Source organism: Pan paniscus, chromosome 8 (genome assembly GCF_029289425.2).
Source record: "Pan paniscus chromosome 8, NHGRI_mPanPan1-v2.0_pri, whole genome shotgun sequence".
Taxonomy (NCBI): domain Eukaryota; kingdom Metazoa; phylum Chordata; class Mammalia; order Primates; family Hominidae; genus Pan; species Pan paniscus.
The window spans coordinates 135,877,155-135,892,779 of record NC_073257.2 but is presented as its reverse complement, the minus strand read 5'-3'; the positions used below and the strand labels follow the sequence as shown (position 1 = coordinate 135,892,779).

Below are 15,625 nucleotides of genomic sequence, written 5' to 3'. Positions count from 1 at the left end.
TAGTTGATGATGCTATTATTATCAATGCTATCTACCTTTTATGGTATGCTAAATATGTGGCAGGCATTATTCAAACTGTTTACATGTAGTAGCTAATTTAGCACCTGTTAAGGTGTCCTTATTATCCTAATTTTACTATTGAGGAAACCAAAGCTCAGAGAGGTTATGTGGCTTGCTCAGGGTCACACAGCCAATTAGTGGTGATCTACCACTGCTAGAAACTAAGTAGGTCTCCTTTTATGCTTATCCATGGCTCTTTTTACGACATCTACAAAGAAGTGTCATTTGGGCAACAATATATTTTATAACCACAGGATTCTATTAATGGGTTTTTAAGAATCATATCTTGCTCGAGATGATGAAAGTGAAAAATTATGTCAGGGTCTGAAGCTCTGTGTCACTCGAGGGAATCCTATACATTGGATTTAATTGCTTAATAACTTGAAGTCAAGTAGTTTTTTAATATGATACATTCTACTGAAGGAGAGACTCATTTCATTGTTTCTAAATTTTCATTAACTTTTGCTTCCTAATCTGATAATAAAGGTTAACTCTAAGAAAGAGACTGCTGATGCCAGCGAGAGGGAAAAAACACATTTTCTCTGCCTGCTCCCTTTCTAACCATCCTCCTTAGTATTCTTGAGATTTTTCATTGACTGAAAAGCACTGATATTTCAATCCATCCCTCAAATTTGTAGTCATTGACTGTGCATGACTCTGAGAATGATCACAACATCCTGGGATTCAGAGATCCTGTACCTGAGAAGTATCAAGGCAGAGGGATTAGGGGAGATGTGGACTATGCACAATGTGAGACGTTTGATGTGGCGCTGGTGGTGCTGGGATTGGGGCCATGTTTGGTGGCAGAAATTGAGCCCCAAAGCCAGCTGCAAGAACCTGAAACCTCTTCCTTTATCCTCGCGATTTTCTATGACTTGCTTAGAACCAGGCTGGCTTGGCTGGACTTAGAGGTGGAAAAGAGAGTGAGCATCTGTCTCTCCTTGGAGGATGAGCTTTGGGTTATTGCTATTACCACACAATGTAATAAAGCTTCTTGTCTTTCTGTGTAGGAAATCTGGCATTTTTTAAAGTTTGCGCCCCACAAAGAGGAAATATTCCAAAGGTACTCAGGATGTAAAAGGGGAGATCTTCACAGATGCCTCCATGGATGGCATGGCAATCCATCCATCAATGAGAAGACCATGATTTCTTTTAATTTTCTGTGTGTTTCCACATTCCCCAGTGAGAATTCTTCCACCTTTTTTTGTGCCATGGGAAAAACCTGAAGGGCAGGCAGAGCTGCTCCCGAACTTGTGACCTTCTCTGAGGTTGCAGCGGCTCTTGTAGAACATGACTCTGGGACATCACTTCCTTTTGTTTTCTTTCGGAGCTGAACCAAAGAATGTGCACCCTCTTTCTCTAGTGCTGTGGTGTCTGCTTATTTTTGTATTTGTGCTTTCCATCCATCTTCTGTGATCACAAGGCATTCTTAAGGTTTTCCAGCACAACTTGTGGACATCCAGACTCGTGGGGGGCCCACCCATGGCTCGGTAAGCCAGCAGCCCAGGACACTGGCACTACCATGAGGCACTGCATTAATTGCTGCATACAGCTGTTACCCGACGGCGCACACAAGCAGCAGGTCAACTGCCAAGGGGGCCCCCATCACGGTCACCAGGCGTGCCCCACGTGCAAAGGAGAAAACAAAATTCTGTTTCGTGTGGACAGTAAGCAGATGAACTTGCTTGCTGTTCTCGAAGTGAGGACTGAAGGGAACGAAAACTGGGGTGGGTTTTTGCGCTTCAAAAAGGGGAAGCGATGTAGCCTCGTTTTTGGACTGATAATAATGACCTTGGTAATGGCTTCTTACATCCTTTCTGGGGCCCACCAAGAGCTTCTGATCTCATCACCTTTCCATTACGGAGGCTTCCCCAGCAACCCCAGCTTGATGGATAGCGAAAACCCAAGTGACACAAAGGAGCATCACCACCAATCCTCTGTAAATAATATTTCATACATGAAGGACTATCCAAGCATTAAATTAATTATCAACAGCATCACAACTAGGATTGAGTTCACGACCAGACAGCTCCCAGACTTAGAAGACCTTAAGAAGCAGGAGTTGCATGTGAGTAGCTTTGTGCTAATCTTGACTGATTGGTTGATTTTTAGAAATGAGTGCTTTTCTTTCTATCACCATCTTTGGGAACACAGAAGGAAAATGACTAAAAAATGTCTTAGATGTAGCAAGGATCATTTGACAGCCTTATGGATTTGAATGCACTGGGAGAGTGCTATTTGCTTACGCTATGGAGTGCCAGGAAGGGAATCTGCTGTCCTGAACGCTGGGCTAGGCATGTTCAAGGGCCGCTGGCTCTCATTATTGCATTCCAGGACTTCTTGCTTGACATGTGGTCGTGGTAGTTAAAAGTTGCTTTTGCAGATCACCATCATTTGGGATTTTAAAGTTGCGTTAAATTTGATTTTCTGCTTCTATTCTACATTTTAATCTCTAACGGCAATTTAAATATACAACTAGTAAAAAGATTCTGCTTAATTACCGTGTGTGCGTGTGTGTTGTGTAAGTGTCAGAAAGGTAAATTATGGTAGAATGGATTTTAATTAAACTTTTATCTTTATTCTCTCCAAGTTTTTTTTTTTTTTTTTTTTTGTGGGGCGGCGGGGGAGAGGAAAGCACAGTCATTGACCGTCTACCAAGTTTTGCTTTATTTGTTAATCATTGTCAAATATTAGTTCAAATCTGAACACGGTCGTCAGTCTCAGGGCAGGTTCCCATTGCGGTTAGATTGTGTCTTTGCTCATTTTCCCCTCCTCTGTGTCTCTCTTCCTCTGTTTCCTTGCAGATGTTTTCAGTCATCCCCAACAAATTCCTTCCAAACAGTAAGAGCCCCTGTTGGTACGAGGAGTTCTCGGGGCGGAACACCACCGACCCCTACCTCACCAACTCCTACGTGCTCTACTCCAAGCGCTTCCGCTCCACCTTCGACGCCCTGCGCAAGGCCTTCTGGGGCCACCTGGCGCACGCGCACGGGAAGCACTTCCGCCTGCGCTGCCTGCCGCACTTCTACATCATAGGGCAGCCCAAGTGCGGGACCACAGACCTCTATGACCGCCTGCGGCTGCACCCTGAGGTCAAGTTCTCCGCCATCAAGGAGCCACACTGGTGGACCCGGAAGCGGTTTGGTGAGTGCCGGGTCCCAGGGCTCCTGTCTGGTCTCGTTCCTTCATTCGTTCATTCCTCCCGCAACGTTAGTGCTGGGGTTGGGGGGCGAGGGCGGCAGAAAGAGATGGCACAATTCCCTTGTTAGGAGGCTGTTCCCAGGCAAAGACCCAGCAGGGTCTGGAACTCGGTTCCCAGCCATGCAGTGAGCATTGATTGCCAGCTGTGTGCAGGACACGGGGACGAGTCAGAACTGGCAGCTCTTCTTGTTCCAAAAGCCCGGGCACATGACCCGAGCAGTCAGCAGTAAGTGCCAGTGGCCAGTAAGGGCCAGTAAGGGCCAGCAAGAAGGGCGTGATCCGGGCTCTTGGCCCCCAGCTCTGTGCTATTCCCTGCTCTGTGCCGCTCCCAGCTCTGTGCTATTCCCTGCTCTGTGCCGCTCCCAGCTCTGTGCCGCTCCCAAGCTCTGTGCCGCTCCCAAGCTCTGTGCCGTTCCTCTGCTCTGTGCCGTTCCTCTGCTCTGTGCCGTTCCCTGCTCTGTGCCGTTCCCCTGCTCTGTGCTGTTCCTTGGCTCTGTGCTATTCCTCTGCTCTGTGCTGTTCCTCGGCTCTGTGATGTTCCTCTGCTCTGTGCTGCTCCCTGCTCTGTGCTACTCCCTGCTCTGTGCTGTTCTCAGCTCTGCTGTTCCCTGCTCCGTGCTGCTCCCTGCTCCGTGCTGCTCCCTGCTCTGTGCTACTCTCTGCTCTGTGCTGCTCCCTGCTCTGTGCTGTTCCCCTGCTCTGTGCTGTTCTCAGCTCTGCTGTTCCCTGCTCCGTGCTGCTCCCTGCTCTGTGCTACTCTCTGCTCTGTGCTGCTCCCTGCTCTGTGCTGTTCCCCTGCTCTGTGCTGTTCCCCTGCTCTGTGCTGTTCCTTGGCTCTGTGCTGCTCCCTGCTCTGTGCTGTTCCCCTGCTCTGTGCTGTTCCTCTGCTCTGTGCTGTTTTCAGCTATGTGCTGTTCCAGCTGCAGTCACTGCACCTGGGGGAGACTGAGTTGCTTCAGGCCTCAGCTTCTCTGACCTGCCCCGTCTGCCTTATGGGTTCCATATGATAACCACATGGAGATAATTCTGGAGGCCTTGCTCTCAGCCCTTTGCCGCAGGCTTACCATGACCACTGCCCATCCCTCTCTGCTCCAGCTTAGCCCCATGCACCCTGCGGTCCTCAGATCACTGTTTCCTCTTTGTAACCTTTTCCTTGTGCCAGGAGAGGTTTGGTCACTGGAGCTGAGGGGTGATACGTTCCTATTGTCAACCAGAGTCCTGGCAGGCCACGAGGGTGTTTTCCAGTAATGGACTCAGGTTGACTAGAAGGGAATCTTCAAAGTTTTCCCTAGACCAACTCTTAATGTGTTTCCCGACAAACGTTTGCTTTCATCCTTTTGATGTTCGTCCTACAGTGAGCTAGAGCTAAAGTGTAAATGTTTCTTTTGTGGTTTAGCAGCGGCCGCTGTAGGAGCCAGGGTTTCACATCCCTATGCATTTGCTGGACGTGTCTGAACACACTCCCTTGCTGTAGGGTGCTCCCCCGAGGCTCACAGTGATTTCCCCTTAATGAAAACCAGCTTTCTACCGGCAGGAAAGGAGGAAGAACAGAAGCGGGCCTCTGGAATCTAGTCTTCAATGTCACCTTGAACTTCTTGTTGCTTTGGCCACGGATGTTCTCTTTCCAATTTCCATTGACTTCAGGAGTTGTGGTGTTGGGAAGTGGATTTTTAAATGTTTGCAAGTGAAATTTATTTATTTTTCAGGCAGGGGGTGAATTTAAGCTGTATGTGGCCGATGCCAGAATCCATGTCTGTCTAGAGTATGATCAGTTCCCCTTATTGTTTGGACAAAGGGCAGGGTATTTGATTGAACAGGGGGAGGAGAGAGAACATCAGGCAGGTGCTGGCTGGGCCCCATGAGGAAGGCATCATGGAGTTTATAGGATACTGCCCTCCTCTCTCCTGTGGGCTGCCCTCGGTCCTCTCTCCCTGTTTGACACAACACATGCATCCTGGGTGTCATCGCTGCCCAGCCACTTAAGAGTCCCACCTGTGCACAAGTTAACCAGCCCCAGACTTTGTCCCTCCAAGCAGACATGTTTCTAGCTCTTGAGTAGGTGTTCCAGCCTTTAATCTGCCGCTGTCTAGCTTAGTGGTGGTATCTTCCAGCCCTTGAAGCATGCATGGATTGAAGTGGGTAGCCAGGCCGCATAGACCCCCACCCCCATCCCCAGCGGCCCTTTCTGAAGCTTACCTGGGCTGAGCCTCTTGCTGCTGTCGCCAGGCCCTTTAGGCCTTTCCATCTTTCTTTGGTTGCTGTCTGGGAGGCCATCGCTCCAGCAGTAGCAACTTTGTCCTCAGTATCTCCTGCTTCTTGGTTCTCATAGGAATCGTCCGCCTAAGAGATGGGCTGCGAGACCGCTATCCCGTGGAAGATTATCTGGACCTCTTTGACCTGGCCGCACACCAGATCCATCAAGGACTGCAGGCCAGCTCTGCAAAGGAGCAGAGCAAGATGAATACAATCATTATCGGTAAGGCTTCTGTGTCACTCTGGCAGGGCTAGCACCCTCCCTGGGGTCCTGGCTCAGGCTCCAGGCCTAGCCCAGCTCTGCTTCACCTCCAGAACATTTACATGGTGGCAGCAGACTTCTTTTGAGCCTCCACTTCTCCACCTGGCTGTCACTCTTACCACTACATAAAATGTTCACATCACTTGAACAGTTACTATAAAGCGGAAATGTTGACTTTCTAATTCTTTGGAGACTTAAGGACAGCTGATGGCTTTCTTGAGAAGTTGCCATTTCTTTGTTTTTAAGAAATTAAGCAGGGATATTGACTTCTTTTCCTGATGTACTGATCTGATAAGTTTGGATGGGGAATTATAAGTGCAGTTAACTGGTTAGTCATCGATTTGCTGCTTGGGGCTTTTGTAATCCCTGGCCACTGGGACCATATAAGACGGAGGCAGCTTCTCCTGAAATAGACTCAGCTCTGACACATCGCCTATAACTAACTGCTGTTTAAAAAGCCTAGCCCCTGTCAACCTCATGCCTTTGGGCATTCAAAGTGAGGTTGATTAATAATAATTTGTTTTAAATATTCACAAGAATATTTTATAAGTAAACATACATATTTACTCTTTAAAATTTATTTTTTATTGTATAATTTAAGGTGTACAGCATACTGTGATGTTTCGATGGAAATAGAGACAATGAAATGATCGCTACAGTAAAGCAAATTAACATAGCCATTTTTTTTTCACAGTTACCTTTGTGTGTGGGGAGGGGGGCGTGTGTGTGGTAAAAGCACCTGAAATATACTGTCTTGGAAAATTTCCAGCATGCAATACAGTATTAATAGGATTAATAACTACAGTGCACATGCTCTACCTTAGATCTCTAGACTTGTTATTTGCCTGACATAATTCTTTTTATTGGATTCAGCTTAGAAGGCGTTTATCCACTGATGCCTTCTAAAAGAGAAATTGAGTCACGTTTTGCTTAAATTGTTTACCTTAGATAGTGATCTATTTTTTAATTTTCCTAGATCTGTTATATTTGCAATCTCCAAATTAAATAAATCTATTAGCAACTAAGAGGAATTGTAATCAGCCCTTTGAAAGATGACTTTTTAACTTAAGACTCTCCTGTCCAAGGGGACAGACTTACGTGCCTAAGTCCTGACTTAACTCTTTTTTTTCTTTTAAACTCAAAGAAATTAAGTCACTGGGAGTCACCTCCATTATGATTTGGCTGTTATCTAGTTTTTTGCAAACTTGGGAGTCCAAACTCCCCAAATCTCAAGTCTGACTTACATTTCATTGTGACTCCTATACCATATGCCTCTGGGAAAATCACATGTTCTTATGAAAGAGCTGAAAATATGTATTCTCGGGCCAGGAAACAGAGACTAAGACAATGAATGAAAAAGGAAAGCCTCAGTTTGGTCTCCTAATTTTGCTTGCTCCAAGATTTTAAAAAGAACGAAAAATAAAATCACTGTGCTGATATTTACTTAAAGCAGAGTTTGGTGAGTTCTATGGTAGTCTTGTGGTGTGACAAGTATCTAGCCCTGCTTGGGCCAGCGGCCAGTTCTGTGCCTTGCGGCCAGTCATTTTTCCTGTTCCTGGACTCTGTCTGCACCTCTGCAAAGTGGGATTGTTGGACCAGGTCAGTTCTAGACTCCTTCCAGCTCTGAAATGTGACTCAGCTCTGCCCTAGCTCTTCCTCTTTGTTAGATTCCGGGCAGAAACAGCAGGATCTTTCATCATCTTGGGCCCCTAGGTCAGAGAGGACCTTTCTTCTGCTGTCTTTTTGACAGCTAGAGTCACACAAAAGGTTCAGGATTCAAGTGGCCTGAACGTGATGGCTGAACTTGAGGCCAGAGCTTTAGACATGTTGAAAGTCTCCTGCCTCTACTCCCAGGTACCCCACGTGGTACTCTTTGTTTCTTGAATTGCCGTCGTCCCCCTTATGTCTTAAGGTCCGAGAGAGGAGGGGCCGTGCTTTCCTCCCCTGATCTGTCCCTGGTGCCAAGCACAATGCTGAGTACAGATTAGACACTAAGTTAATGCTTCCTGGATGGACGAAGGATGGATGGTGGCTGGATGGAAGGAAGACAGTCAGATGGATGGACAAACACCTCCATGGCTCTAAAACCAGTTCATTTTTGAGATCTGACAGAATTTGTGCCAATTTAGCTAGAGAGTTCACTTGTCCTTTATATTCTTATTCATTGTGAGTAGAATTTTCAAGGGACTTCTGATTGACTCGTTTTTTCTGTATCCTAGGGTATTATCTCTTTAAAAAAAGAAAGAACAAAAGGCCAGAACAGAGCTGTTCACCTGGATGTGATTACGCATCCGACAGAAATGATAGGGGCCTGCAGGGATATGATACACTTGTCACTGACCAAAGAGACTCAGTCATCTGGCTCAGTCTCTCCCCAGATAAGTAACTTTCAGATGTGTCCTGTGGTCCTTGGCATACTGTCAGGAAATCAAGTGTAGAGCTGATTGATGAATTTCCTTTTTCCTAAACACACACATATACACACACACACACATACACACACACACACTGTCTCTCCTCAAACCCTCAGGAAATTTGGCTTCATCCTCTGAGAGAGTCTGTGCTGTTGGAATGCCTGCCTGTGTCTTGGCATCACCTCTGTGCTGGGACGTGTGTTTGCCATTTACATCCTTCACTCGTGAGGACCATGATGAAATGTGAAACTGGCTGGGACCCAGTTCCCGTTCACCCAGCCTGCACTGAGTAGGCGCCAGCTGCGTGCAGAGCAGTCGCCTCGCAGGAGACAGGGTGTGTGAGCCCTGTGGCAAAGCCCCTCTCTCTTTTAGTCTTAGAGTATGCTCTGTGATGAACAGTTACAGCTTCAAGGAAGGAAATCACACTCAAATTCCTCATAAGGGTTAGTGTTCCCACCCTCCTCCTCTCTCCTGACGCTTTGGAAGGAAATCATCTAGTACCAGCTCCAGGCTCCTGGTCTGCTAGACCAGTTCTCGGCTCCTCCCAGCTCTGAAATGTGGCTCAGCTCTGCCCCAGCTCTTTCTCTTTGTTAGATCCTGGGCAGAAATGTCAAGGCCTTTCATCATCTTGGGCTCCCAGTTCAGAGAGAACTCCATCTATTATTACTAGAACCATCTACTGTATAGAACATATATTGGAATACTATACAGGAAAACCATTTTCAAAACCACCTATAATTTCCCACCTAGATAACTGCTGTTTATGTTTTGGTGTGTTTTTCTGACAGACTGCATTCTCAGTGGGCCCTTAAAATGCCACAGAGCTGTGCACCATGAGCAAAGTTAAATACTGTGAAACTGGGGGCCCAAGCGCTAGTGAAGGTTTCATTTTTGCTCCCCTTGGAAAGAGGAGCTCAGGGGTGGGGGCACTCAGTGTTGCATGGATCGCCTGGACTTCCAGACAGAAGTTTTTGGGGTAGAGGTGGGATGTGGCTGTGGCGGGGGGGGGGGGCATCCAACCTTCTCTCTTTGGAGTCCCAAATTCCCGCTGCTTAAGAGGAAGGCATCGGGGCCAGGTTTGGCCTCTGGCACCTAGAGCCACTCTGTGGGAGCCTGAATCACACCCCTGCTCACTTGGAGTGTTTTCTGTTTCCAGGGGAGGCCAGTGCCTCCACGATGTGGGATAATAATGCCTGGACGTTCTTTTACGACAACAGCACGGATGGCGAGCCACCGTTTCTGACCCAGGACTTCATCCACGCCTTTCAGCCGAATGCCAAACTGATTGTCATGCTCAGGGACCCTGTGGAGAGGTGAGCAGTTTCTGTGTGTTGTATTTGGGGTGAGAAGAGGAACTTTTGAAGAACAGTGTTCACCTCTCATCACAAATAAGATTTTGTCTCCTTTAGAAAAAATTAAACAGGTCGGGTACAGTGGCTCATGCCTGTAATCCCAGCACTTTGGGAGGCCAGGGTGGGTGGATCGCCTGAGGTCAGGAGTTCAAGACCAGCCTGGCCAACATGGTGAAACCCCATCTCTACTAAAAATACAAAAATTACCAGATGTGGTGGCAAACTCCTGTAGTCCCAGCTACTCGGGAGGCTGAGGCAGGAGAATCGCTTGAATCCAGGAGGTGGAGGCTGCAGTGGGCCAAGATGGTGCAACTGCACTCCAGCCTGGGTGTCAGAGTGAGACTCCATCTCAAAAAAAAAATAATAAAATAAAAACAAACAAAAATAAACGGAACTTGCAACGTTACTGCTGTTTCTTACGTAAGTGTTATTCTTGAGGCTGTCCCCACTGAGTTGACTCGTGTTGCAGATGGTTTTCTTAACCATTCTGATCCTGGTCTGTGTGACTTCAGCCCCAGCGGGCCTGACCAGGGGCACAGGACGGTTCCTTGGTACTGTCAAGGCGAAGGAAACACCCTTAGAATCAGGGGCGTAAGCTTCTCCACGTGGTTTAACTCCTAGAATTCTGTGTCTCTCCACGTGGTCGATGCCTTTATCCTTGTCTGCGTTGAATGTACAGTTTCCAGCTTTCCTTGACAGACCAAAAGGAAGAACAATGATGAGCAGAGCAGCTTTGCTTTAAGATCAAGGGTTGCCCAGTGTGGGTGAGGCCAGGGTAGTGGGATATTGAACAGCCACTATGGGGCGGCCCGGCTGGCACTGGGCGCTGCTTGCATCATTGATGCCTGTGTGAATGCAGAATCTCAGGGCTGCCAGGACCTGAAAATTATTTAGTCCAATGCTCCCTCCAATACCACCACATCAGAGCTAAGGGGGCGCCTGTCTAATCCGAGGCCCTCTGAGTCAGGGAATTCTCCACGCAAGATGGCCAGTGTAGCTTAGGACAGCTGTGTTCCTATTTTGAGACCAGGTCTGTTTTGGGGGAACATCCACTCATTGGTCCTCTTTCTTCTCCATAGAGTCAGACAGACCAAGTCTAATCCTTCCAAAACAGGAGAGGCTGGCGATATTTAAAGACAGGGACCACAGCCCTTTGTGTCTTATTTTCCTTTGGGCCAACTACATCTTCTTATGGATTGAATTATGCCCCCCAAAAAGATAAGCTGAAGTTGTCTCCCCCAGTGTGTATGACTGTGACCTTATTTGGAAATAGGATCTTTGCAGATGCACTCCGGTTAAAATGAGGTCATGCTGGATCAGGGTAGACCCTCATCCACCCTAAGACACAGGGAGCATGCCTCGTGACGAGGCTGGAGTGATGCTGCCACCAGCCAAGGGGTGCCAAGGAGTGCTGGCGGCCACCAGAAGCCAGGAGAGGAGTGGAACAGATTCTCCCCTGGCACCCCAGAGGAACCACCCCTGCCCCACACCTGGGTTTCAGACTCCAGCTTCCAGGACACTGAGGGAAGAAAGTCCTGTCATTATGCACCACGAGTTCGTGGTGATTTGTCCTGGCAGCCCCGGGAAACTGACCCCTGGGATCCCTTCCTCAGGTGGCATACCTTCCTGGCCCCACGTATTTGCCAATTATAACAATAAGGCGTGTTTGTTGTGGAAATTTTGGAACATATATTGGAAAACTGTTTTCAAACTATTAATTTCTCACCTAGATAACTACTATTTATGTTTTGGTGTATTTTCTTCCAGACTTTTCTATGCAAATAAGTGTGTGTGTATGTGTGTGTGTGTGTGTGTGTGTGCACTTGGGTGTGACGGGACAGTCTTATGTCCTGCTGCTTTCACTTTCCATTGTTGCCCCCCAAAAACATGCTTTAAAGTCTGCTCTGGTCACACTTCTGAGCTGATGTCCCTCTTGTGGAGTCTGCATGGCTCCCGCTGCTCTGAGTATGACCTGGTCAGGGAGAGGCTGGATCTGCCCTCCCTCAGCCCCAGCGCCCTGAGCCTGAGCTCTTGGTGGCTGTCCCGGTGCCATGCCTTCTAGCAGGTGCCAGGTGTGGTTTCGCTCCCTGCTCTCTGCATCTCCCCTCTGTTGTGAGGCAGGCACTGACTTGCTGTCCCTTGCCATGTCCCACCTGCTGGTTCCCGTGTTTTGGAGGCAGAAATCGGCCCTGCTGAGTGGTCTCCCTCCATCCAGCAGGGCTGACACACACTAGCCGAGCTCTCATGGTGACATAACTGTCACCTTGAGCTGACCCCTCGCCGCCCCCGGAGGTGTTTGCATAGCTGCTCTGCCTCCCTCCCCCACACAGCCCCCAGCTGAAGGGCGCAAGTGCTCGGTGTGCTCATCAAATGTTTTCCTGTCGCTGCTGCTTAGTTTCTCATTCTGAGAAAGGTCAGACCACGCCTTAACCTCAGGGGCGGAGAGTGCACACAGCAGCCTTGTGTACTGTCTGGGCACAGAGGGGTGGGGGCCCATCTGTCGGGACTGGGTTTGGTGTGTGTCAGCCCTGCCTCTGGGCCCTGGGAGACTGGAGCTCCCAGTGGGGACGTGGGCATGGCTGTGGTTGGTTCTGCAGAGTAGGAGGTGGGGAGAGTGGGGCTCCAGAGTGGGGAGATCCAGAAGGAATTGACCTGGAGAAGACTGATGCCAGACTGGGTTTTGAAGGATGAATAAGAGTTTGCTGTGTAAACAAGGCAGGAAGGTGGGTTAAGATGAAGAAGCCTTCCAGGCAGAGAGAAGGACAGGTGCAAAGGAAAACACCACATGTTCTCCTGTTTGGGGTGAAGCCAAGGTCCCTGTTAGGGGGTGGAGCCAGGGTCCGTGTTAGAGGATGAAACCAGGGTCCCTGTTAGGGGATGAAGCCAGGGTCCCTGTTAGGGGTGGAACCAGGGTCCCTGTTAGGGGGCGGAGCCAGGGTCCCTGTTAGGGGATGAAACCAGGGTCCCTGTTAGGGGATGAAGCCAGGGTCCCTGTTAGGGGTGGAACCAGGGTCCCTGTTAGGGGGCGGAGCCCGGGTCCCTGTTAGGGGGTAGAGCCAGGGTCCCTATTAGGGAGTAGAGCCAGGGTCCCTGTTAGGGGTGGAACCAGGGTCCCTGTTAGGGGGCGGAGCCAGGGTCCCTGTTAGGGGCGGAGCCAGGGTCCCTGTTAGGGGGTGGAGCCAGGGTCCCTGTTAGGGCATGGAGCCAGGGTCCCTGTTAGGGGATGAAGCCAGGGTACCTATCAGGGGTAGAGCCAGGGTCCCTGTTAGGGGTGGAACCAGGGTCCCTGTTAGGGGGCGGAGCCAGGGTCCCTGTTAGGGGGTAGAGCCAGGGTCCCTATTAGGGGGCGGAGCCAGGGTCCCTATTAGGGGGCGGAGCCAGGGTCCCTGTTAGGGGCGGAGCCAGGGGTCCCTGTTAGGGGGTGGAGCCAGGGTCCCTGTTAGGGGGTAGAGCCAGGGTCCCTATTAGGGGGCGGAGCCAGGGTCCCTATTAGGGGGCGGAGCCAGGGTCCCTGTTAGGGGCGGAGCCAGGGTCCCTGTTAGGGGGTGGAGCCAGGGTCCCTGTTAGGGGGTGGAGCCAGGGTCCCTGTTAGGGGATGAAGCCAGGGTACCTATCAGGGGTAGAGCCAGGGTCCCTGTTAGGGGTGGAACCAGGGTCCCTGTTAGGGGGCGGAGCCAGGGTCCCTGTTAGGGGTGGAGCCAGGGTCCCTGTTAGGGGTGGAGCCAGGGTCCCTGTTAGGGGGTAGAGCCAGGGTCCCTATTAGGGGGCGGAGCCAGGGTCACTGTTAGGGGTGGAACCAGGGTCCCTATTAGGGGGCGGAGCCAGGGTCCCTGTTAGGGGCGGAGCCAGGGTCCCTGTTAGGGGGCGGAGCCAGGGTCCCTATTAGGGGGTGGAGCCAGGGTCCCTGTTAGGGGTGGAACCAGGGTCCCTGTTAGGGGTGGAGCCAGGGTCCCTGTTAGGGGTGGAGCCAGGGTCCCTGTTAGGGGCGGAGCCAGGGTCCCTGTTAGGGGGTGGAGCCAGGGTCCCTGTTAGGGGATGAAGCCAGGGTACCTATCAGGGGTAGAGCCAGGGTCCCTGTTAGGGGGCGGAACCAGGGTCCCTGTTAGGGGGCGGAGCCAGGGTCCCTGTTAGGGGGCGGAGCCAGGGTCCCTGTTAGGGGGCGGAGCCAGGGTCCCTGTTAGGGGTGGAGCCAGGGTCCCTGTTAGGGGTGGAGCCAGGGTCCCTGTTAGGGGGCGGAACCAGGGTCACTGTTAGGGGTGGAACCAGGGTCCCTATTAGGGGGCGGAGCCAGGGTCACTGTTAGGGGCGGAGCCAGGGTCCCTGTTAGGGGGCGGAGCCAGGGTCCCTATTAGGGGGTGGAGCCAGGGTCCCTGTTAGGGGTGGAACCAGGGTCCCTGTTAGGGGTGGAGCCAGGGTCCCTGTTAGGGGGTGGAGCCAGGGTCCCTATTAGGGGGCGGAGCCAGGGTACCTATCAGGGGTAGAGCCAGGGTCCCTGTTAGGGGTGGAACCAGGGTCCCTGTTAGGGGGTGGAGCCAGGGTCCCTGTTAGGGGGCGGAGCCAGGGTCCCTGTTAGGGGGCGGAGCCAGGGTCCCTATTAGGGGGCAGAGCCAGGGTCCCTGTTAGGGGGCGGAGCCAGGGTCCCTGTTAGGGGGTGGAGCCAGGGTCCCTGTTAGGGGTGGAGCCAGGGTCCCTGAGTATGTTTCTTTCTTCCTGGAGTTCTGGTCCCACCTCTGCGGACACCAACACCACAAAGGTGAGTGCTGGAACAGAAGACAGCAGCACTTTGCAGGTGCAAGCAGCTCAGCTAGGAGCAAGACCTGCCAAACTCTTCTCTCTTACCCCAGCCTGAGTCTGCCAGCTAGAAGGAGGCTCACAGTTCACAGCATGGTCCCCCCAAGTAGTCACCATGTTTTCTTCTTTTAATAACAAATACTCTGTGTATCCTAGGAACTGAATGTGAAAGCTTCTTGCCTCCCTGGTCCTCAGCCTAACAGAAATAGTTGGTCAATTCAAACACATATTCAGCCCCTGCCACAGGCTGGGTGCTGTGCTGGGTACTGAGCATACGTGCCCTGGTGAACAACAGTGGCGACCCAGTGCCTACCCCCTGGGAGCTGGTGCTTTATCAGAGAAGTGGGCGGCGGCTTTGTCATGGCTCATGTCCTGGTGCTGAGGAGAAGGGCAGGATGCCAGGGCAGCAGCGTGTGTTAGGACGCTGACCCAGGCCTTGCATTGCCTGCTGTACTAATTAGTACTGCTGCAGAAAAAGTTTGCCAAAACTTAGCAGCTTCAAACAGTTTCTGGGGGTCAGGAACCTGGGTGCAGCTTTACTGGGTCCTCTACTTAAGGTCTCTCATGAGGCTGTGACCTAGCTGTCATCAGGCTGGGGCTCGTCAATGTGCTTGACTGCAGAAGGACCTGCTCCCAAGCACACATGGTTGTGGGCAGAATTCAGCACCTCAAGAGCTGTTGGAATGAGGAACTTCACATCTTTGCTGGCTTTTGGCGAGAGGCTACCCTCAATACCTCACCACAGGGCCTCTCCGGTATGGCTGCAGGCTTTATCCAAGCCAGCAAGCTAGAGCGTCTGCTAGCAGATTAGAAGTCACGATTTTTTCTAACCTAGTCATGAGTGTGAAATCCCATCGTCATTGCCATATTCTGTTGGTTAGAAGTGAGTCATGAGGTCTAGCCACACTCAATGGGAAGATACTACAGGGTGTGAATACCAAGAACCAGGGATCACTGAGGACCGTCCTAGGAGTCAGCCACCTCCCATTCTGCACCTGATCCTCAGGAAATGGGCCTGGGCTTTGCAGCCAGGAGAGTAGCTTCCAGCTTGATCCCAGCTCTAGTGGCAGAGGAAGTGTGTTTATGTGCATATTTTCTGTGTAAGTTACTGACATAGCAGCTGTTTCATTTCTTCTTAAACATTTATAAAAATAAGTAACAATAGGAATTTCTTCTTTTTCGAAGCCCATGACCCATGGCCTATCTGAAATGGCTGGCGCGTTTCCCATCTCAGCCAGAAAGGATGATAAATACTGTGTGTTTAGGTCACTCTTGAAGAAACAAACACTCTG

The 15,625-nt window shown here is 50.5% G+C and overlaps 1 protein-coding gene across 6 annotated transcripts in view; it reads left to right on the top strand.

Annotated features, from left to right (window-relative positions):
- CHST15 (carbohydrate sulfotransferase 15) overlaps positions 1–15,625 on the top strand; it is an 89,815-nt gene that overhangs the window by 48,826 nt on the left and 25,364 nt on the right. For all 6 annotated transcript variants that reach the window (XM_003816300.7, XM_008969365.5, XM_003816301.5 and 3 more), the window contains exons 2-5: positions 1,071–2,128; positions 2,865–3,204; positions 5,591–5,737; positions 9,347–9,503. In XM_003816300.7, the coding sequence (XP_003816348.1) occupies positions 1,583–2,128; positions 2,865–3,204; positions 5,591–5,737; positions 9,347–9,503 (1,190 nt within the window). In that variant the 5' untranslated portion in view covers positions 1,071–1,582. The remainder of the gene's footprint in view (positions 1–1,070; positions 2,129–2,864; positions 3,205–5,590; positions 5,738–9,346; positions 9,504–15,625) is intronic.